The sequence below is a fragment of the Protopterus annectens genome, chromosome 8.part0 (genome assembly GCF_019279795.1).
Source record: "Protopterus annectens isolate FY-2018-M chromosome 8.part0, PAN1.0, whole genome shotgun sequence".
In the NCBI taxonomy this organism is placed as follows: domain Eukaryota; kingdom Metazoa; phylum Chordata; order Ceratodontiformes; family Protopteridae; genus Protopterus; species Protopterus annectens.
Window position 1 is genome coordinate 1,204,265,461 of NC_056741.1, and position 17,605 is coordinate 1,204,283,065.

The 17,605-nt window shown below is 39.7% G+C and overlaps 1 protein-coding gene across 1 annotated transcript in view; it reads right to left on the reverse strand.

Moving 5' to 3' along the window:
• The window catches only part of LOC122809306 (metabotropic glutamate receptor 6-like), a 437,750-nt gene that overhangs the window by 141,892 nt on the left and 278,253 nt on the right, over positions 1 to 17,605 (reverse strand). The window contains exon 3 of the mRNA XM_044080696.1: positions 8,667 to 8,802. Within this exon, the coding sequence (XP_043936631.1) occupies positions 8,667 to 8,802 (136 nt within the window). The remainder of the gene's footprint in view (positions 1 to 8,666; positions 8,803 to 17,605) is intronic.

A 17,605-nucleotide genomic window follows, 5' to 3' on the forward strand; every position in this document is an offset into this window, starting at 1 on the left:
CCTGAGCAGTATCCTTCCTTCACCAAGAATGATGCCACAATATAGAGACAAGATGATCAGCTTTAACAATTGGCTTAATGTCTGGTGTCATTCAAAGGGGATCCAGTGTCTGTCTGCCTGGGATGACATGCTTGACAAGCCACGCTGCTTCGCAAGGGATGGCTTGCACCTGTCACCCCTGGGATTCCGGATATTGGCTAAGGCTCTTGCCACCCCTATAGTGCCTTTTTTAGGCAAGGCTCAAATTCTAAACCTACCACCCTGGAAAACAAAAATGGGAAGAAACTGAGGGTAATGCTGCTCAATGCCAGAAGTCTAAATCTCAAAATGCACGCACTTGAGGCCCTTCTCAGTATGGAGGACATTGATGTCTGTGCTGTAACTGAAACCTGGTTCAAGGCTTCTGAGAGCACCCCGGCACTATTAGGTTTTACCTCATATCATGCATTCCGGCCCCAAAACCCGGACCACACCACAAAAGGAGGGGGTGTATCCATATTCATAAAGGATACCCACACCTCCAGGTTGGTGGCAACGCACGAAGCTTCGGAAACCATCCAGGTGCAACTAACCATAGGCAAAACTGCTCTACAAATTGTAGCATGCTACAGGCCACCCTCTCAAACTCAGGAATCCCACACAGCCTTCCTGAAGACACTGGAGGGTATAAATGCATCTCCAAACACCATCATATTGGGTGACTTCAACTACCCGAATATAGACTGGGAACATTACTCAAGCCCTAACTTTCTAACCCAAAGGTTCCTGGAGTTCATAAATTCAAATGCCATGGAACAGCTAGTCACTGTTCCCACGAGAGGAGAAAATATACTAGATCTCATTATCACAAACATGGGGACAAAATGCTCCACACCGGAAGTATATCCCTCATTGGTGAGATCTGATCATAAACTAATCTCACTGGAAGTCCACATCCCGCCCCCACACCAAACAAAAAAGACCACAGTGAAGAACTTCTCTAAAGCAAACTTCACACTACTCAAGACTGGTGTGGTATCCTTCAAGGCCCCTGAGACAGTGGAAACCACAGCCCAAGCTGCGGAAGCCCTTACAAATGCCTTCTATGAACACCTCCAGGACTGCATGGATCAGGCAATCCCAAATAAAACCAAGACTCTTTCCACAAAGGGCAAACGTCCAGTCTGGTGGACCCCAGCCATTAACAAACTTTACAATAAGAGGAGAAAGCTATTACATGATAGAACAAAATCCATAAAAGGGAAGTCACCCCTGATCATTATTAGTAAAAAAATACGAGCACTAATAAAATCAACTAAGGCCAATTTTGAGAGAAAAATTGCCATGGATTCAAAGGACAATCATAAGGCCTTTTTCAGCTATGTTAGGAACCTGGGTGGTAACTCCCAGATATGCTCAGAATTAGTCCAAAATGATACAAAAATCACTGAACCCACAGACATTGCCAACATACTGGCAGACAGGTTCAGTGCAAACTTCACCCCCCTCCCCTAAAGGAGAGATAACTATCCCAGCGGAGTGTAGCCTCCCAGACATCTCAAATGCACAGGTGAAAGCTGCTCTCTCTAAAGCTAAAAACACAGCATCAATGGGACCGGATGGTGTCCCCGGCTGTGTGCTACACGAGCTAAATGAGGAATTAAACCCGCACATAAGGCAGCTGTTTAATCTCAGCCTTACCACAGGATACGTGCCCAAGGAGTGGCGTACGGCAACTGTGGTCCCACTCCACAAAGGCGGTGCCTCTACGGACCCTGGTAATTACCACCCCATAAGCTTAGCAAGTCTAGTCTGCAAAGCTATGGAGAGGATCATAATGGAGCTCATAAACAAAGATATAGGGGAATTGCAGACATTGGACCCGACCCAGTTTGGCTTCATCAAGGGAAGATCATGCCTTTTGAACTTGGTCGACTTCTTCAAAACAGTCACCAAGGCCATTGATGAGGGAAAGGCAGTCCATGCAGCCTACCTTGACCTTGCAAAGGCTTTCGACACAATACCCCACTTGGGTATTGTAGAAAAACTTACCAGTTTAAATGTAAACCCATATGTCACAAGATGGGTTGCAAACTGGCTTAAGGACAGAACCCACAGGGTTAGAGTTGCTGGCGCTATGTCAGACTCCAAGCCGGTCACAAGTGGTGTCCCACAGGGCTCGGTCCTTGGACCCCTATTGTTCAGCATCTACTTCTCAGGAGTACAGGCCAACATGGGAGGACTTTGGCTGACAAAGTTTGCAGACGACTGCAAACTGGGCGCCATAGTGGAAAGTGCATCGGACACGGATATCCTTCAGAAGGGACTCACGGAAACAGATAGCTGGTGCCAGAGCCATGGCCTGAAGTTAAACGCCAAAAATGTATAGTCATACCCTTCGGGAAAAACAAGGTAACCCCAAGCTACCATATAGGTGGCAATCCACTAAGCACAGAAGAGGTTATCAGGGACCTGGGGACCCAGGTTGACAGTGGCCTTTCTTTTGACACTCACGTTGCTAAAGTGGTTAGAAAGACCTTCTACATTGCCCACCTGATCATGAAGGATTCACATCCAGATCTAGTGAGGTCATTGTTCCCCTGTACTCTTCACTTATCAGACCAATGATCGAGTACAATGCCCCATTCGGGATGTATCTCACCCGACATCTGCAGCAATTGGAGAGACCCCAAAAGTTTCTCACCAAAAGGATAAAGGGACTCCAAAATCTGTCATATGCTGCCAGATTGAAGAAACTCCAGCTCTATTCAGTCGCATACCGTCTGCTCAGAGGTGACATGTGCCTGACATACAAGGCCATGTCCAACCCGGAATTAATGGACATGCTCCACCTCAAAAAATCCAAATCCACCAAAACCACTAGAGCAAGCGACTTAAACCTTAGCACTGATATAAATAGGATGTGCTGGAGGGATAGATTTATCACTCAGAGACTCCCTATGCTGTGGAATAGAGTCCCGGTCCATGTGAGGCAGAGCACCTCGCTGGCTCTGTTCAAGAGAAATCTTGACCTGTGGATGGGAGATCGTAGGTTTACCCCGGGAATCATCTCTGTGTCACTGCTGGACAGAGGCACAATAAACTAATTGGTACAGTATTTTTTCATATAAGGGGTGGCGTAAGCCACAAAAATTCGGGCTAGGCTTATAAATGCCTTGGGGCAGATAGCCTAGTATAAACCTATGAACCTATGAACCTACACTGATAGTTGATCAGGAGCTGCTCGTAAGGCAGGGGATATTAGGTGGATTCAGGCCGCCATCTAGTGGCCAAGCTTTGTAATTACAGCAAAGTTCCTTGTAGAACCCGGGACTGGGAAGCGTAAGAAATGTGGCTTTATCTTAGCTAGGAAAAGGTCATAGAAGGCTAGATAAGTGGGTCCAGAGAAAGGGATGGGTGGCTGTTGCAGTACCTGACAGAGAGCGGGTTCTAACCACCTAACAGGGTTGAGGGACTAACGTCTAATATTAGCAAAACTCAACAGTATACAGACATACTTTGATTTTAATTCCCTGGAAACTGCAGAGGTAAATGTTTCAGGGGGTAGGTTTAACAGAACCTTGGCAGTATAAACATGGATTCTTTATCACGTCCAGCAGGTTGGAATTTACTTTCTGCTTAGGGCAGGGAAGCTAGAGAGAATGTGAAGAGGAGAGGCAATGAGAAAAAGGACAGTCACACATACCAGTTTCCTATATAGGCAGCATTCAAAATAATTTACAATTTGTAATGTTAAACATTTAAAATAATTTACAATTTGTAATGTTAAACATTCAAAATAATTTACAATTTGCAATGTTAAACAGGGATGTGTAACTTTATATCAGTTAAAAACCATGCTTCACCATTAGGAGTGAGAGTGTATTTACACCGTTGTAGTGGTAAAGCCTTTGTGCAGGCTAAAAGTATAGAACGTAGTATTCTGTAAGAATAATCATTGTCAAACCTTATCAGGCTTCGATTGTATTTTAAGGGTTATTTTCTCCAAGCAGATTTTAATATTAGTTCCTTTTCCAGAAATGAAAGAAATTTTATAACTATGGATCTAAGTGAAGTATTTTTTGAGTTAAAAATAGGTTTCCTCAGTGCTCTATGCACCCTTTCAATTCCAAATGAAAGTCCCTCCTTCAAGTCTAAAAATTCAGGAATCCAGGTTGTTAAGAATGAAATAATGTCTTCTCCTTCAGTGTTTTCAGGCAGACCAAAGATCCATATGTTGTTTCTCCTTTCCTTGTTTTCTATGTCATCTATTTTGTTAAGCAGCCATGTATTCTGTTTAAGCAGAAATTCTTTTTGGAATTCTTCCTCTTTGAGTCTCTCCTCAATGTCATTTAGAGAAGTCTCTATATTTGTTATTTTTTATGGTATTGCTGTAATAGTTCCTTAAGAGTATCAGTCTGTTTTTGAGAATTTAATTTGAGGTTTTGTAAGTCATTTTTAAAGCCATCCATCTTCAAAGATAGTTCCTGAAAGGTAGATGTCATCAATTGCAGTTCTTTTTTCAAAGCAGCATCTGGATGAGAATTCCTTGAGTTGTTCATATTCGTTGACTCAATATATCTCCAAGTTACTTGACAGGAACATTTTTGTATATCTCCACCAAAATTGATATTTATGTAGTTTAGTAGTTTATCTATAGATTTCTGATGTTTTAAACTCGAAAATAATAACATTTTCCTATATTATTATGCTAGTTTATGGCGCTTTCAAAACTCACTGCTCTCAGTTGGCCATCTAGGCTCCCCCCCACCAAAACACTTCTTAACAACAAATGTGTAATAGATGTTTTCAATCTGTTACAATATGGAGCATGGATGTTTTAAGACTCAAAATGAGGAACATTTCTCATAATGAGATACAGTTAAAAGACATGGTGTGTGTGTGTGTGTGTGTGTGTGTGTGTGTGTGTGTGTGTGTGTGTGTGTGTGTGTGTGTGTGTGTGTGTGTGTGTGTGTGTGTGTGTGTGTGTGTGTGTGTGTGTGTGTGTGTGTGTGTGTGTGTTTGTGTGCATGCGTGTGTGTGTGTGTGTGTGTGTTTGTGTGCATGCGTGCACGCGCATGTATGCGTGTGTCCAAGTGCGTGCGTGTGTGTGTGTGTGTGTGTGTGTGTGTGTGTGTGTGTGTGTGTGTGTGTGTGTGTATGTGTGTGTGTGTGTGTGTGTGTGTATGCATATGCAAGAGTGTGTGTGTGTGTGTGTGTGTGTGTGTGTGTGTGTGTGTATGTGTGTGTGTGTGTGTGTGTGTGTGTGTGTGTGTATGTGTGTGTGTGTGTGTGTATTTTCCTCTGTCTATGATGTGTGTCTGTGTCAATGTATGAACATGTGGACAAAAAGTCTCATTATATCAATTCCTTTTCTGTTATTCTGGATGTGAGCGCTTAAACTGATGTGTTTAAGTACTCTGGTATGTACCATGAAACTCAAAAACTTGAAGTATAAGATCATATACTTTACGACTGTAATTATTAAAACAAATGATAAGAAATGCTATGTTTCAGATCATTTCAAATTCCTGTATATGGTAATGGCTTGAAAATGATTCATTTCCAGCCATATATGAAACCCTTGCATGTGTAAGAGAAAGATAATGGAACACTGGGAGCAAGAACGTTTTTTCTTACCCCATGGATGTGGGATGTCAGAGTTAGTATATTTAACAAAAGCACAAAACATCAGGTATTCACAGCAACGTTTTAATGGTCAAATAAAGCACACAAACCTTTCAAGTAAAACTCTTTCTCAATGCATAAAATCAACAGCATAAGTTGCTTCTTTTTAAAAAACAATTCAGCCAATCCTCTCACATAATCAATTAATCTACTTAATTAAATTAAAGTGCCCTGTCTCTTAGACATATAATAAATATAATGCACAAACATAAATGTATATATATATATATATATATATATATATATATAAATGGGCACGTATCACTTCACCTAAAACAGATTTCACCTAAACTCAATTCACCTAAACCAAATCACCTAAAGTTCATTTCACCTAAAACTCATTTCACCTAAAACTCATTTCACTGACAAGTAGTGCAATAAGGCAAATCAAAGGTATATGTCCTTTTCCCCACTGTAGTGAGATCCTGGTGTTAGTATATATAGTTGGGGGGTGCAGCCCCCACTTATTTTGGTTTTATGTTGTCTGGTTTTGTTTTACATTATTTGGTAAAAGCCAACTAGGTGGGGGCTACGCCCCCACACCTCCACACCCCCTTACTATATATACTAACACCAGGATCTCACTACAGTGGGGAAAAGGACATATACCTTTGATTTGCCTTATTGTACTACTTGTCAGTGAAATGAGTTTTAGGTGAAATGAACTTTAGGTGATATGGTCTTGGTGAAATGAGTGTAGTTGAAATGAGTTTTAGGTGAAGTGAGACATACCCATATATAAATATAGCTATAAAATAGTACTATAAGAATAATGCTATATAATAATACATACAACGGCTAAAAAGCTCAGATTAATTTGTGACTGTTTTAAAACAGGTTTGATACTGACAGCAGAATTTAGACCTGGAAGGTGGTCTGCTCGAAAAAAAATAATCCATTTATATTCATTTAACTCAGTTTTATTCACTAGGTCACCACCTTCAGGGTTCTGATGAATTACTTGCAAAATTCTAAATTTAAATCTAAGTGTAGAATCATTATTATATACAGGTTTAGCAAGAGCATTAGTTACAATATTTCTCCGTATATCTGATAAACGTGAGTTAATTCTGTCCTTTAATTTTTGATTGGTCTTTCCTATATAAAAACAACTGCATCATATGCAGTTCGCAAAATATACAATATTAGCTGTATTACATGTCTCTTTAGCTCTAAACTCAAATAATTTACTACTCAGAGGATGTATAAAAAATTGTTCTGTATTAATATTACAATGAACACAATTCAAACAAGGTACTATGTGTCTTATCACCCCTTTTCATATTGACATCTTTATAACATAATAGTTGTTTAAGATTATTTTCTCTTTTATATGTAAAGCTTGGGCTAGTGCCTATCAATTCATAAACTTCTTGATTAGTCCAATTTTTCCTTATAATACTCTGTATGGTGTCTGTATGTCTATTGTATTTCATTACATAATTCATTTTATTATAATTAATTTTACAGCTAGTAAGTTCATCATTGAGTTAGTATATTTAGAGCTGCAAGGGTATGAGAAACATATTACCCCACTATGTGGGTAATGCTGCAAGAATGCTGTCTTTTTCTACAAATAATGCAAGAAAATTTTAATTTAATATTACAAAACAACATACAGTACAAAAATCAACAAAAACAAATGCAGAAGCTGTTTACTAAGCACTATAATGTCATGCAAAATGGTTATTATAGTGAATCCGCAGACCTTCTCACTGATCCATTACTTTTTATTATATTCACTATGTTAGGCCTTATTGCTTGTGTGTATGTGTATATATATATATATATATATATATATATATATATATATATATATATATATATATATATATATATATATGTGTATATATATATATATATATATATATATATATATATATATATGTGTGTGTGTGTGTGTGTGCGCATGTGTGTGTGTTTGTCTGTGTGTGTGCGCGCACGCGCGCGCGCACACACACACATACACACACACATATATATATATATATATATATATATATATACATACATATATCAAGAGAGAAAGAGATACACGTGCGCACACACACACACACACACACACACACACACACACACACACACACACACACACACACACACACAGATACACACTCAACCATGAAATTAATTGTAGTTTTTCTAAAATATTGTAAGTTTATTTTGCCTTGAGCAGTCTGGCTTCACTGTTCTGTAACTGCTGTTTAAAAAAGATAATACAGTCCTCTGTATAAGATCTGACATTCTGATTATTCTGCCTGTAAACAATATATAAACTGAAGTTATAAATGAGTGTTTTAGCAAAAGTATTGTTTTTCTTCACACAACATTTTACTGAGGGAAACTGTACAGTGGTGATATTAATTTTTGCCAGTCCAATTTTTATACACTTTCAGAAGATATTGGTTATACATTCTTTTTAAAAGGTTATTTCTTGTTACTCTGAAAATATAATTAAAAATTATTCACAAAATTTATAGACCTGGAAATGTAAGAACTAGAAGTAGCACCTATCACGATATTAACCGCAAATAAAACATGAACTGATATGAAAGTCAAATCTGTTATGTAATGCTGCTAAGAAAAAATAACGTGCAAACACTTGAAATAAACTATCGAGCATTGCCTATTTTTTAGTACCACAGCTCTAAGGCTATGAAGCCAAAAGAGGAGAGCTGGCAGCTCAGTTTTCTTTTACCAAATTGACCCTCTGGGAAACAAGAACACGAATTAAACTCTTTCTGGTAAAGAATGGAACATAAAAGTTTATGTGGCCATCATAGCAGCTCGGAATGACATACTATTCAAAAATGAAATGCAAAGATGTAAGCCAGGATCCAAATGAGATTAAGTAGCAAACAATACAGAAATAATACGCTTATCAAGTTTTCTGACAGTCTTCAGATTTAAAATTGCCCACTCAAGATTTTTAAGTTATGTAGTATCAAATATACCAGAAACACCATTTTAGTGAAAGACTGGACTTTTAGTTGCCTTACTTGATGTCATCTTCATTGGCAAATATTATGATTCCTCGAGCATTAGAGGTTTCCATTAATCTCTGGATGGTTTTGTCAAAGAATCCTGGTTTGGGCTCTCTTGGAATTTTCACTGATTGTGCAATACACACTCCTCCTGCAAAGTACATTGAGGATGTAAAACTGTTATTTTATATGTTCAAATTTTTTTGGATAACACATTTATTCTTATATTCTTCTCAAAACTGCACAGATAATGTTCCATTTTCCTACACTTTTTACAAAACATATATAGATTAAATTTGAAAACTTGTATGACTGAACCCAAAGTCCATAACACATAGTTAATTTGTAGTCTGATACCATGTGGACATATCTACCAAATTACAACTGCCTCCAAAATGTTAATGGCCCTTATGTAGAATTCATCTACTAACCTTGCAATGAAGATTGAAGAAAAGTGTGTTCCTTTAAGGAAATAGCTTTTTCATGATCTTTCTGAGAAGTCAGCACCTTGTATTATCTTTTTTTTCATCTGTTTGTATCATACTTTTGTATTCTGCCATTAGTGTATTTCCCAATATGTTTTCCCTTGCCATTGAGTATTTATAAAGATAACTAAAAAAAGACCATGTAAAGTAAATAAAATAAAAATCTAACAATAATTAGTTTAGACATATTGAAAATAGTTCATTCTTTTAACTAGTCTTCCTTATTTAATGTATTAGAATTAATTTCTCACTAAAAACAGAAAAATATACAACTCTTTGCAGATCCCAGTTCTTGTAAATATGTATGTATCTTTAAAATCTACTTTCAAATGTATGCATAAGAAAAAAATGCCACCTATTAGCTACCTTCTTCAGTTCATCCACCATTTCCTTCCACAATTTAACATACTTCCTTTTCAACAAATTTTAATCCCAGAAGACAAATTTTACTTTATTTTTAGTATCCCCAAAGTCATTTCTTGTTTATTTATTTATTTATTTATTTATTTATTTATTTATTTTAGTTAATTGAAAGACAAATTGCTTTAGCTCTGTTTCTATTCTAATAAGTAATTAACCATTTACCATTCATTGATCCAATCACTAAATAGTCTGCATATGCTGTAAAAAGCAGAACCCATAAGCACTTTCTATTTTTCAACCTTTCCTCTCCTACTTCAAACTTACATATTCCAGCATTTATACCCAAGGCAAACAAGACACCACTCTGTAGACAGTCTTACTTTGCACCCCTTTCAACACTGAATTGCTCTTGAAACCAAACATTTACCGTAACTCTTTTATATGTTTTCTCATAAATAGACTGTTGCACCATTATTAATGCATCATGCAACTTATATTCCCTCAAAATATCTCATAGAACCTCATAATTAATACTATCATAGCTCTCTGCAACATTATAAACCCAGCTTGCACACAGCTTTCGCTTACTTTGCAACCTACAGTCTCCTTAAGTAAAATGTATAAATCCTTAACTTTGTTTCCTTCCCCTCATTAGCATAATACAAAACATAATTTAGTTTCTTTCATATTCTCTTCTTTATAGTTTTCATAAATATTTATGACCTGCATCAATCAAGGACTTCCAATTCTTAAAATGTCCTTTTCTACATTATCTTCGGTCTTCACCCTTACACAGTTCTTTATCTCTTATGTCACATTCTAGCCATTTACTCTTGATTGTATTTATACAACATAGTCTTTACCCCTTCCATAGTTTTATTTTGCAAGATTCTTTCCCTACTAATAATATATTTCCCTTACATAATACTTGCTCATTATCTCTTGTACAGTTTATATATAATTCTATAATTTTATATATATATATAGAGAGAGAGAGACACGTATACACACACACACACACACACACACACACACACACACACACACACACACACACACACACACACATATATATGTACAAATATATATATATATATATATATATATATATATATATATATATATATATATATATATATATATATATATATATGCAAGAAAATTAAGTTGATACTTATATATCCTAGTATTGCTACCCAGCATAATCTCACTCCCCGCAGGACAAAAAAATCAATGTCCTTTGTTTGCTTCAAACAGGGTGTGTTTAGTGGTACATCAGTAGACTTTGGCTTGACAGGGGAACTAATAAAGCTAAATATTTTACTGAATTAATGGAAGTAAATGAAAATTTTCACTTAGTTTCCAGCAGTCAGAAGGTATCTGGAGAGCTGTAAGTAGCACATGGGAAGGAGAAACAATTTTCTCAGCAGATGGAACTGATACAGTTTTTTATGCAACCATAGTTTCATAGTTCTTATTTGGATGACGTATATTAGCACATGCCCCTATCAGATGTCAATGGTAACTATGTGGTGGTGAATGGGTATATCTACAGTGATGCCCATGCACTAGCCCAGCAATCAAGGAGCCTCAGTCCTCACCACTAACACCAGTGAGGGGCATCCATAGAGGGAAAGGATAATAAATACACACACAGTAAAGTACAATTTCACTCAAGAGCACACAGAGATCACAGTCAGTCTGGGGCTGGTTTCTCCCTTTCTCTCCAGGTCCACAATAAGACTCCCCACTGGCACAGCTAGAGGGTCCAGATCTCAGCCTAGTGGGCAAGCTAAAACCTCCAGCACCCTCTCTGTTCAATCATTGCTTCGTGTCCCTGCCCAAGTAGCTGACATACACACTTTGAGATAAGAGTTATATACAACCACACAGACACTCCTGGGGAAACCTGGCACAGGTTCTCAAGCTGTGCCCCTTTTACACAAACTATATGGTAGTACCACTTACCACCACCCACTAATATTTATGAACTATTAAAAGGCCCTTATGAAAGGGTGTCCAATTATACCGTGCAATATTATTATCCAAATGATAAGTGCAACTGAACAGTCAAGGCTTATTGGACTGGCTTGGCCAGTATCACTATATACATGCAATGTACTCTAGAGCTTAAATTATCTCTACACAAAACAGCCACAGTTGAAAGGTTTAAAATATTTAATAATAAATGATAAAAATACAAGACAATACTTCTTACTACACAGTGCTAGTCAAGAGTTTAGAGATCACAGAGAAATACTTAAAATGATACAGTAGAAAAGTTCTGACATCGATACAGAAAAAAGACTAATCTAATCTTCCTAGATCCTTGCTATATGTAAGACAAAACACAGTTCTAAAATAAACTTACATATCAACACAAGCAGTGCTGGTGAGTCATATGTTCTCAAGACAAAATGCTCGATGCTCTCATTCTTTCTGTCCTTAAATTGGTAATTATATAATGTCTTTCTGGTTCCCAGGCTAACAGAAACTCAAAGGTTAATAGCCCTTTTGATCTTGCAGCTGGTCAGGAAACTAGAGCAATAAATGAAATTATACATGCAATTTCTTGCAATTAACTCTGGTCTCAATACAATAGCCAGAATTCCTTCATCCAGACATCTCGGCTCCGAGCCCTGACATCAAAGACAGTCATGACATGCTTGACTTATCAGCTTTCTTACAGCAGAGTGCACTGTCGTTACATTTTTTTCCAATTCATTCTGGCCTGATCTTACAAATCCCCACTCTATGTCCCAGGTAGGAGACCTCTGCCATACTCACCTGACATTCTGGGCTTAATGGTCAACCCTGCCCACTGTAGTCTGCCCAGCACCTCCCTGACATGCTGAAGGTGCTCTTGCCAGGAATGGCTATAGATGGCAATATCATCTAGGTAAGCAAGGGCAAACCATCCTGCTCCTGCTAAGGTATGCTCTACCAGCCTCTGGAAAGTTGCTGGGGAAATCTTCATCCCAAAGGGCATCTTTGTGAACTCATACAAGCCAAAAGGAGTCACAAAGGCTTACTTCTCTCTAGCACTGGGAGTCAAGGGCTCATGCCAGTGGTCTTTGGTAAGATCAATGGTTGTAAAATACTTAGCCCCACCCAGCTGCTCTAGGGCCTCATCTGTCCTAGGGATGGGGTAAGCATCTGACTCTGTGTGACTATTTAATTTTTTGTAATCCACACAGAACCTGGTGCTGCCATCTTTCTTTGGCACCAGCACCACTGGGGAGGCCCTGGGACTGTTGGACTCTTGAATTACCCCTAGTTCCAACATTTTCTGTATCTCCTCCCTCAGTGTCTGTTTGACTATCTCAGGCACCCTATAAGGGGCCTGCCTAATAGGCCTTTGGGGTCCTGTATCCACCTGGTGCCACACCAGGTAGGTGCACCCTGGTTTCCCAGTGAACATGTCCCCAAACTCCTGTAACACTGCTCAGATTTCTTGAACCTGGGTAGGAGATAGCTGCTGGGATATTGATACCCCTTCCACTGAGGTGTCAGTCCGAGCTTCACTGAGGAGATCAGTCACCAGATCTCCCTCAGACTCCTCATGCAATCCACTGCAAAAGCTCAGCACAAGGGCCTCCCTATCATGGTAAGGTTTCATTGTGTTAACATGGTACAGTTGGTGCTCCTGCCTCCTGCCTAGCAGTTCTACCATGTAGTTAACATCACTTCCTTACCACCTTGTAGGGTCCCTCCCAAGCTGCTTGCAGCTTGTTGTGTCTGACAGGAATGAGAACCATTACCTGCTGCCCTACAGCATACTCTCTAGCTTGAGCATTACTGTCATACCATACCTTTTTCTGTTGTTGGGCTTCTGCCAGGTTCTCCTGGGCCAAGCTCAAGAGTTTCCTGAGCCTTGTCCTGAGGTTTAGGACATATGCCACAACAGACTCCTTGTGAGATTCACACTCACCTTCCCACTCATCTCAAATTAAATCTAGAGGTGCTCTCACCCTATGCCATACAACAAATCAAAGGTGAAAAACCTGTGGATTCATGGGGAATCTCTCTGTAAGCAAACAACAGATGGGGCAAATATTTCTCCCACTCCCTCTTAAACTGGTCTGCAAATGTCCACAGCATGGACTTAATTGTAGAGTTTAACCTCTCAACAAGACCATTAGTCTGGGGATGGTAGTGCATGGTCCACAGGTGCTTCACCCCCACAGTACTTCCACAGACAAGCCAGCAGGTCTGACATGAAATTGGCACCTCTGTCAGTATTTCTTTTGGGAAACCTACCCTGCTGAAAATCTCTAACAAAGCATTTGCCACCTTTTCTGCCTCCATGGATGACAAAGCCACTGCCACAGGGTATCTTGTAGCATAATCTACTACCACTAGGATATACTTTTTCCCTGTGGAACTTGGGGTACTCAGAGGCCCCACAATATCCATAACTACCCTCTGAAATGGCTCCTCGATCACAGGAAAAGGCATCAAAGGAGCTCTCACCTTGTCTCCTGCCTTACCTACCTTTTGGCACTGTTCACAGGTGTTGCAATACCCTGGTACATCTCTGGAATTTCAAGGCCAATAGATGTTCTGCATAATATGCCTCTTTCTATGTTTTATGCCCATATGACCTGCAAAGAGAATATCATGGGCTATGGCTAGAAGTGTCAGATGGTAGGCTCTAGGTACTACCAACTGCTGTACTCTCTCACCTTCTAGCCCTCCCTCAGGGGTCCACTCTCTGTACAGTAACCCTTTGCCGAGTATACAGATTCCCCCTTCCCTTGAGAATCAGGTGCCTCTCTAGCTACTTGCCTCAGGCCTTGCAATGTAGGGACTGAGAGCTGAGCCTGTCTCAACTCTCTCTTTGTAACCCTTCTCAGCTCCCCTTCCACAGGAAGTCTGGCATCCTCTGACAGTGGTGCCTCATTGTCAGCCTGGGAACTACTACACACCTCTAACTTTGCAGTCACTCTGTACAAGGGAACATCAGTACCCACAAGCAGCTGTGGCTCACATTCATTTTCACTGCTACAGAGTAGCTCCCTCCCTGAAGTAACCACCTCACCAGTCCAGGCTGCAAGCATGTGGTCTGTCTGGGTCTCCCCCAGGCTACCAGAACCATATGCTTGTCTCCTAGCCTGACTGCGTGCAACTGCATAAGCACATGGTACTGCCTCATCCAAATTCTTTCCTATCAGGACATCTGCAGGATGGTAGTTCAGTACCCTTGTTGTCTCAAGGCAACCTATTATTGGCATTTTGTCTTTCCCACTTACTAGCTCTCTCACCTTTTGTTCCCCACCTTACCTTCATGGACATCTGTATGCCACATGGCCCCACTGGTTGCATTCAAAGCATTTAACCCTAGGTCCTAAACATATACCTGGACTAGTGGCTTCCCCTGCTACTGGCAGATTCTGTTGGGGCAGTCTTTGCTGCCACCCATGGGTTCCTTTAGACCCATGAGCAGTACTGGAGGTCCCTTTCCTGTGCAGGAATTCTCTGCTTGCTAGGTATAGGTCTCCCTCCTTCCCCAGCTCATCTGAAGTAGCACGTTGTCTGTCAGCTAACCAGATCCTCGTGTCCTCAGGCAAAGTGCTAAGGGATTTTTCCCTCACCAAATGGTCTGCCAGCCCTTCAAAAGTGGTGACCTGACATCCACTCACCCACCTAGGAAAATAAGTGCTCAGTTCAGCAACATATTCACATACACTTTCATCTACCTTGCATCTATGCTCATGAAACTTTTTTCTATATGTTTCAGGTGTTAGCTTAAAACATTCTAACAAGTGTTTTTTAACAGTGGTATAATCAAAATATTCACAATCAGCAAGTTTAGACAACATAGTTACAGCTTTACCATGGAGTAAGAGGGTCAGGAACTGTACCCAAATCCTTTGGTCAACATCATACTGTTTACATACCCTATCAAACATATGAATGAAACTATCAAAATTATCCCCCTCGTTAAACTGCAGAAGAAATTTACTGACCTTTTGTGCTTCTGGGGTCCAGTTACTCCCTTCCCCATTACCTCCATGGCTCTGGTAAAGAGTCAGCATCTCCTTTTCATGCTGCTTCTGCCTTTCCTTTTCCTCAGCTTCCAGGCGTAGCAGTTTCTCATTCTCCTCAGCCTGCAAACATCATAGTTTCTCATTGTCCTCACTCTCTAGATGCCTCAGTCTCTCAGCTGCTTCTATTTCCAAATGCCTGGCCTCCAACTCAAGTCTCTTTAGCTCAAGATGGATTTTTAAGTCCTCTGCAGAAAGGTTGAGCTGTCCATTCCCTGAGTGTGGTACATCTCCACTGCCAGTCTGATCATCTTCCTGGATGCTGTTTTCTGATGCAGCTGTGACCAAAGCTGCAATCATGTCTGCCTTAGTCAGGTTTCCATGCACCAGTCCTCTAACCTGGTACATCTCAGCCAGCTGGCTCCTTGTCAGCGTTCCATACTCCTTTGCTGACATGCTGCCTGCTCTCCCTGACTAACTAAGCTAACAAAAGAAATAAAACAATTGTGATATGAACCCTAACTATTCACTTTGTGGCTGATTTAGAGTACAAAAACACCTTCAGTGATCACTGTGCACAAGCTACAGGAATTCACACTACCCACACCACTAAAAGCCAATTAGTATTTGCTAACTGATCAATATGTGGTATAAAAATCCCACCACTGAGAAACAATTAATATGTGACACCCGTGCACTGGCCTAGCAATCAAGGAGCCTCAATCCCCACCACTAACACCAATGAGGGGCGTCCATATAGGGAAAGGATAATAAATACACAGTAAAGTACAATTTCCCTTAAGATCACACAGAGATCACAGTCAGTCTTGGGCTGGTTTCTCCCTTTCTCTCCAGGTTCCCAATAAGACTCCCCACTGGCACAGCTATAAGGACCAGATCTCAGCCTAGTGGGCAAGCTAAAACCTCCAGCACCCTCTCTGTCCAACCAGTGCTTCATGTCTCTGCCCAAGTAGCTGACACATACACACTTTGAGATAAGAGTTATATACAACCACACAGACACTCCTGGGGAAGTCTGGCACAAGTTCTCCAGCTGTGCCCCTTTTACCCAGACTATACAGTAGTACCACCTGCCACCACCCACTAATAGTTCTCAGCTACTAAAAGGCCCTTATGAAAGTGTGTCCAATTATACTGTGCAATATTATTATCCAACTGGTAAGTGCAACTAAACAGTCAAGTCTTATTGGACTGGGTTGACCAGTATCACTATACACACGCAATGTACTCTAGAGCTTAAATTACCTCTACACAAAACAGCCACAGTTGAAAGGTTTAAAAATGTTTAATAATAAATGATAAAAACACAAGACAATACTTCTTACTACACAGTGCTAGTCAAGAGTTCAGAGATCACATAGAAATACTTAAAATAATACAGTAGAAAAGTTCTGACATCAATACAGAAAAAAGACTAATCTAATCTTCCTAGTTCCTAGCTATATCTAAGAGAAAATAAAGTTCTAAAATAAACTTACATATAGACATGGGCAGAGTGCTCGTGAGTTAGATGTTCTCAAGACAAAATGTTCAATGCCCTCATTCTTTCTGTCCTTAAATTGGTAATTACATCATTTCTTTCTGGTTCCCAGGCTAACAGAAACTCAGAGGTTAATAGCCCTTTTGATCCTGCAGCTCGTCAAGAAACCAGAGCAATAAAAGAAATTATACATGCAAATTCTAGCAATTAACTCTGGTCTCAAAACAATAGCCAGAATTCCTCCATCCAGACATCTCGTCTCCAAGCCCTGAGATCAAAGACAGTCAAGACATGCTTGACTTATCAGTTTTCTTACAGCAGAGTGCAGTTTTGTTACATGTTTTCCAATTCAACATCCAATACAGTCTTTTCACATTTAAGAGAACATGCCTGTGGCTTACATTAATATTTACAAATGACAGAATTATCTACAAAATGCTATCTAGCTAGGCTGGCAGCCTTCACCTATCTTCACATCTACAATTTCTCAAGATCAAATTTGTCAAACATCGCAATTCCCTTAACTACAGGTCCCAAAGAACAAAACACAGATCGTGCTTTTTGTTTATAGAAAATCATTGCTGATGTGGTTTACGAGTGTGTGTATGTGTGTGTGTG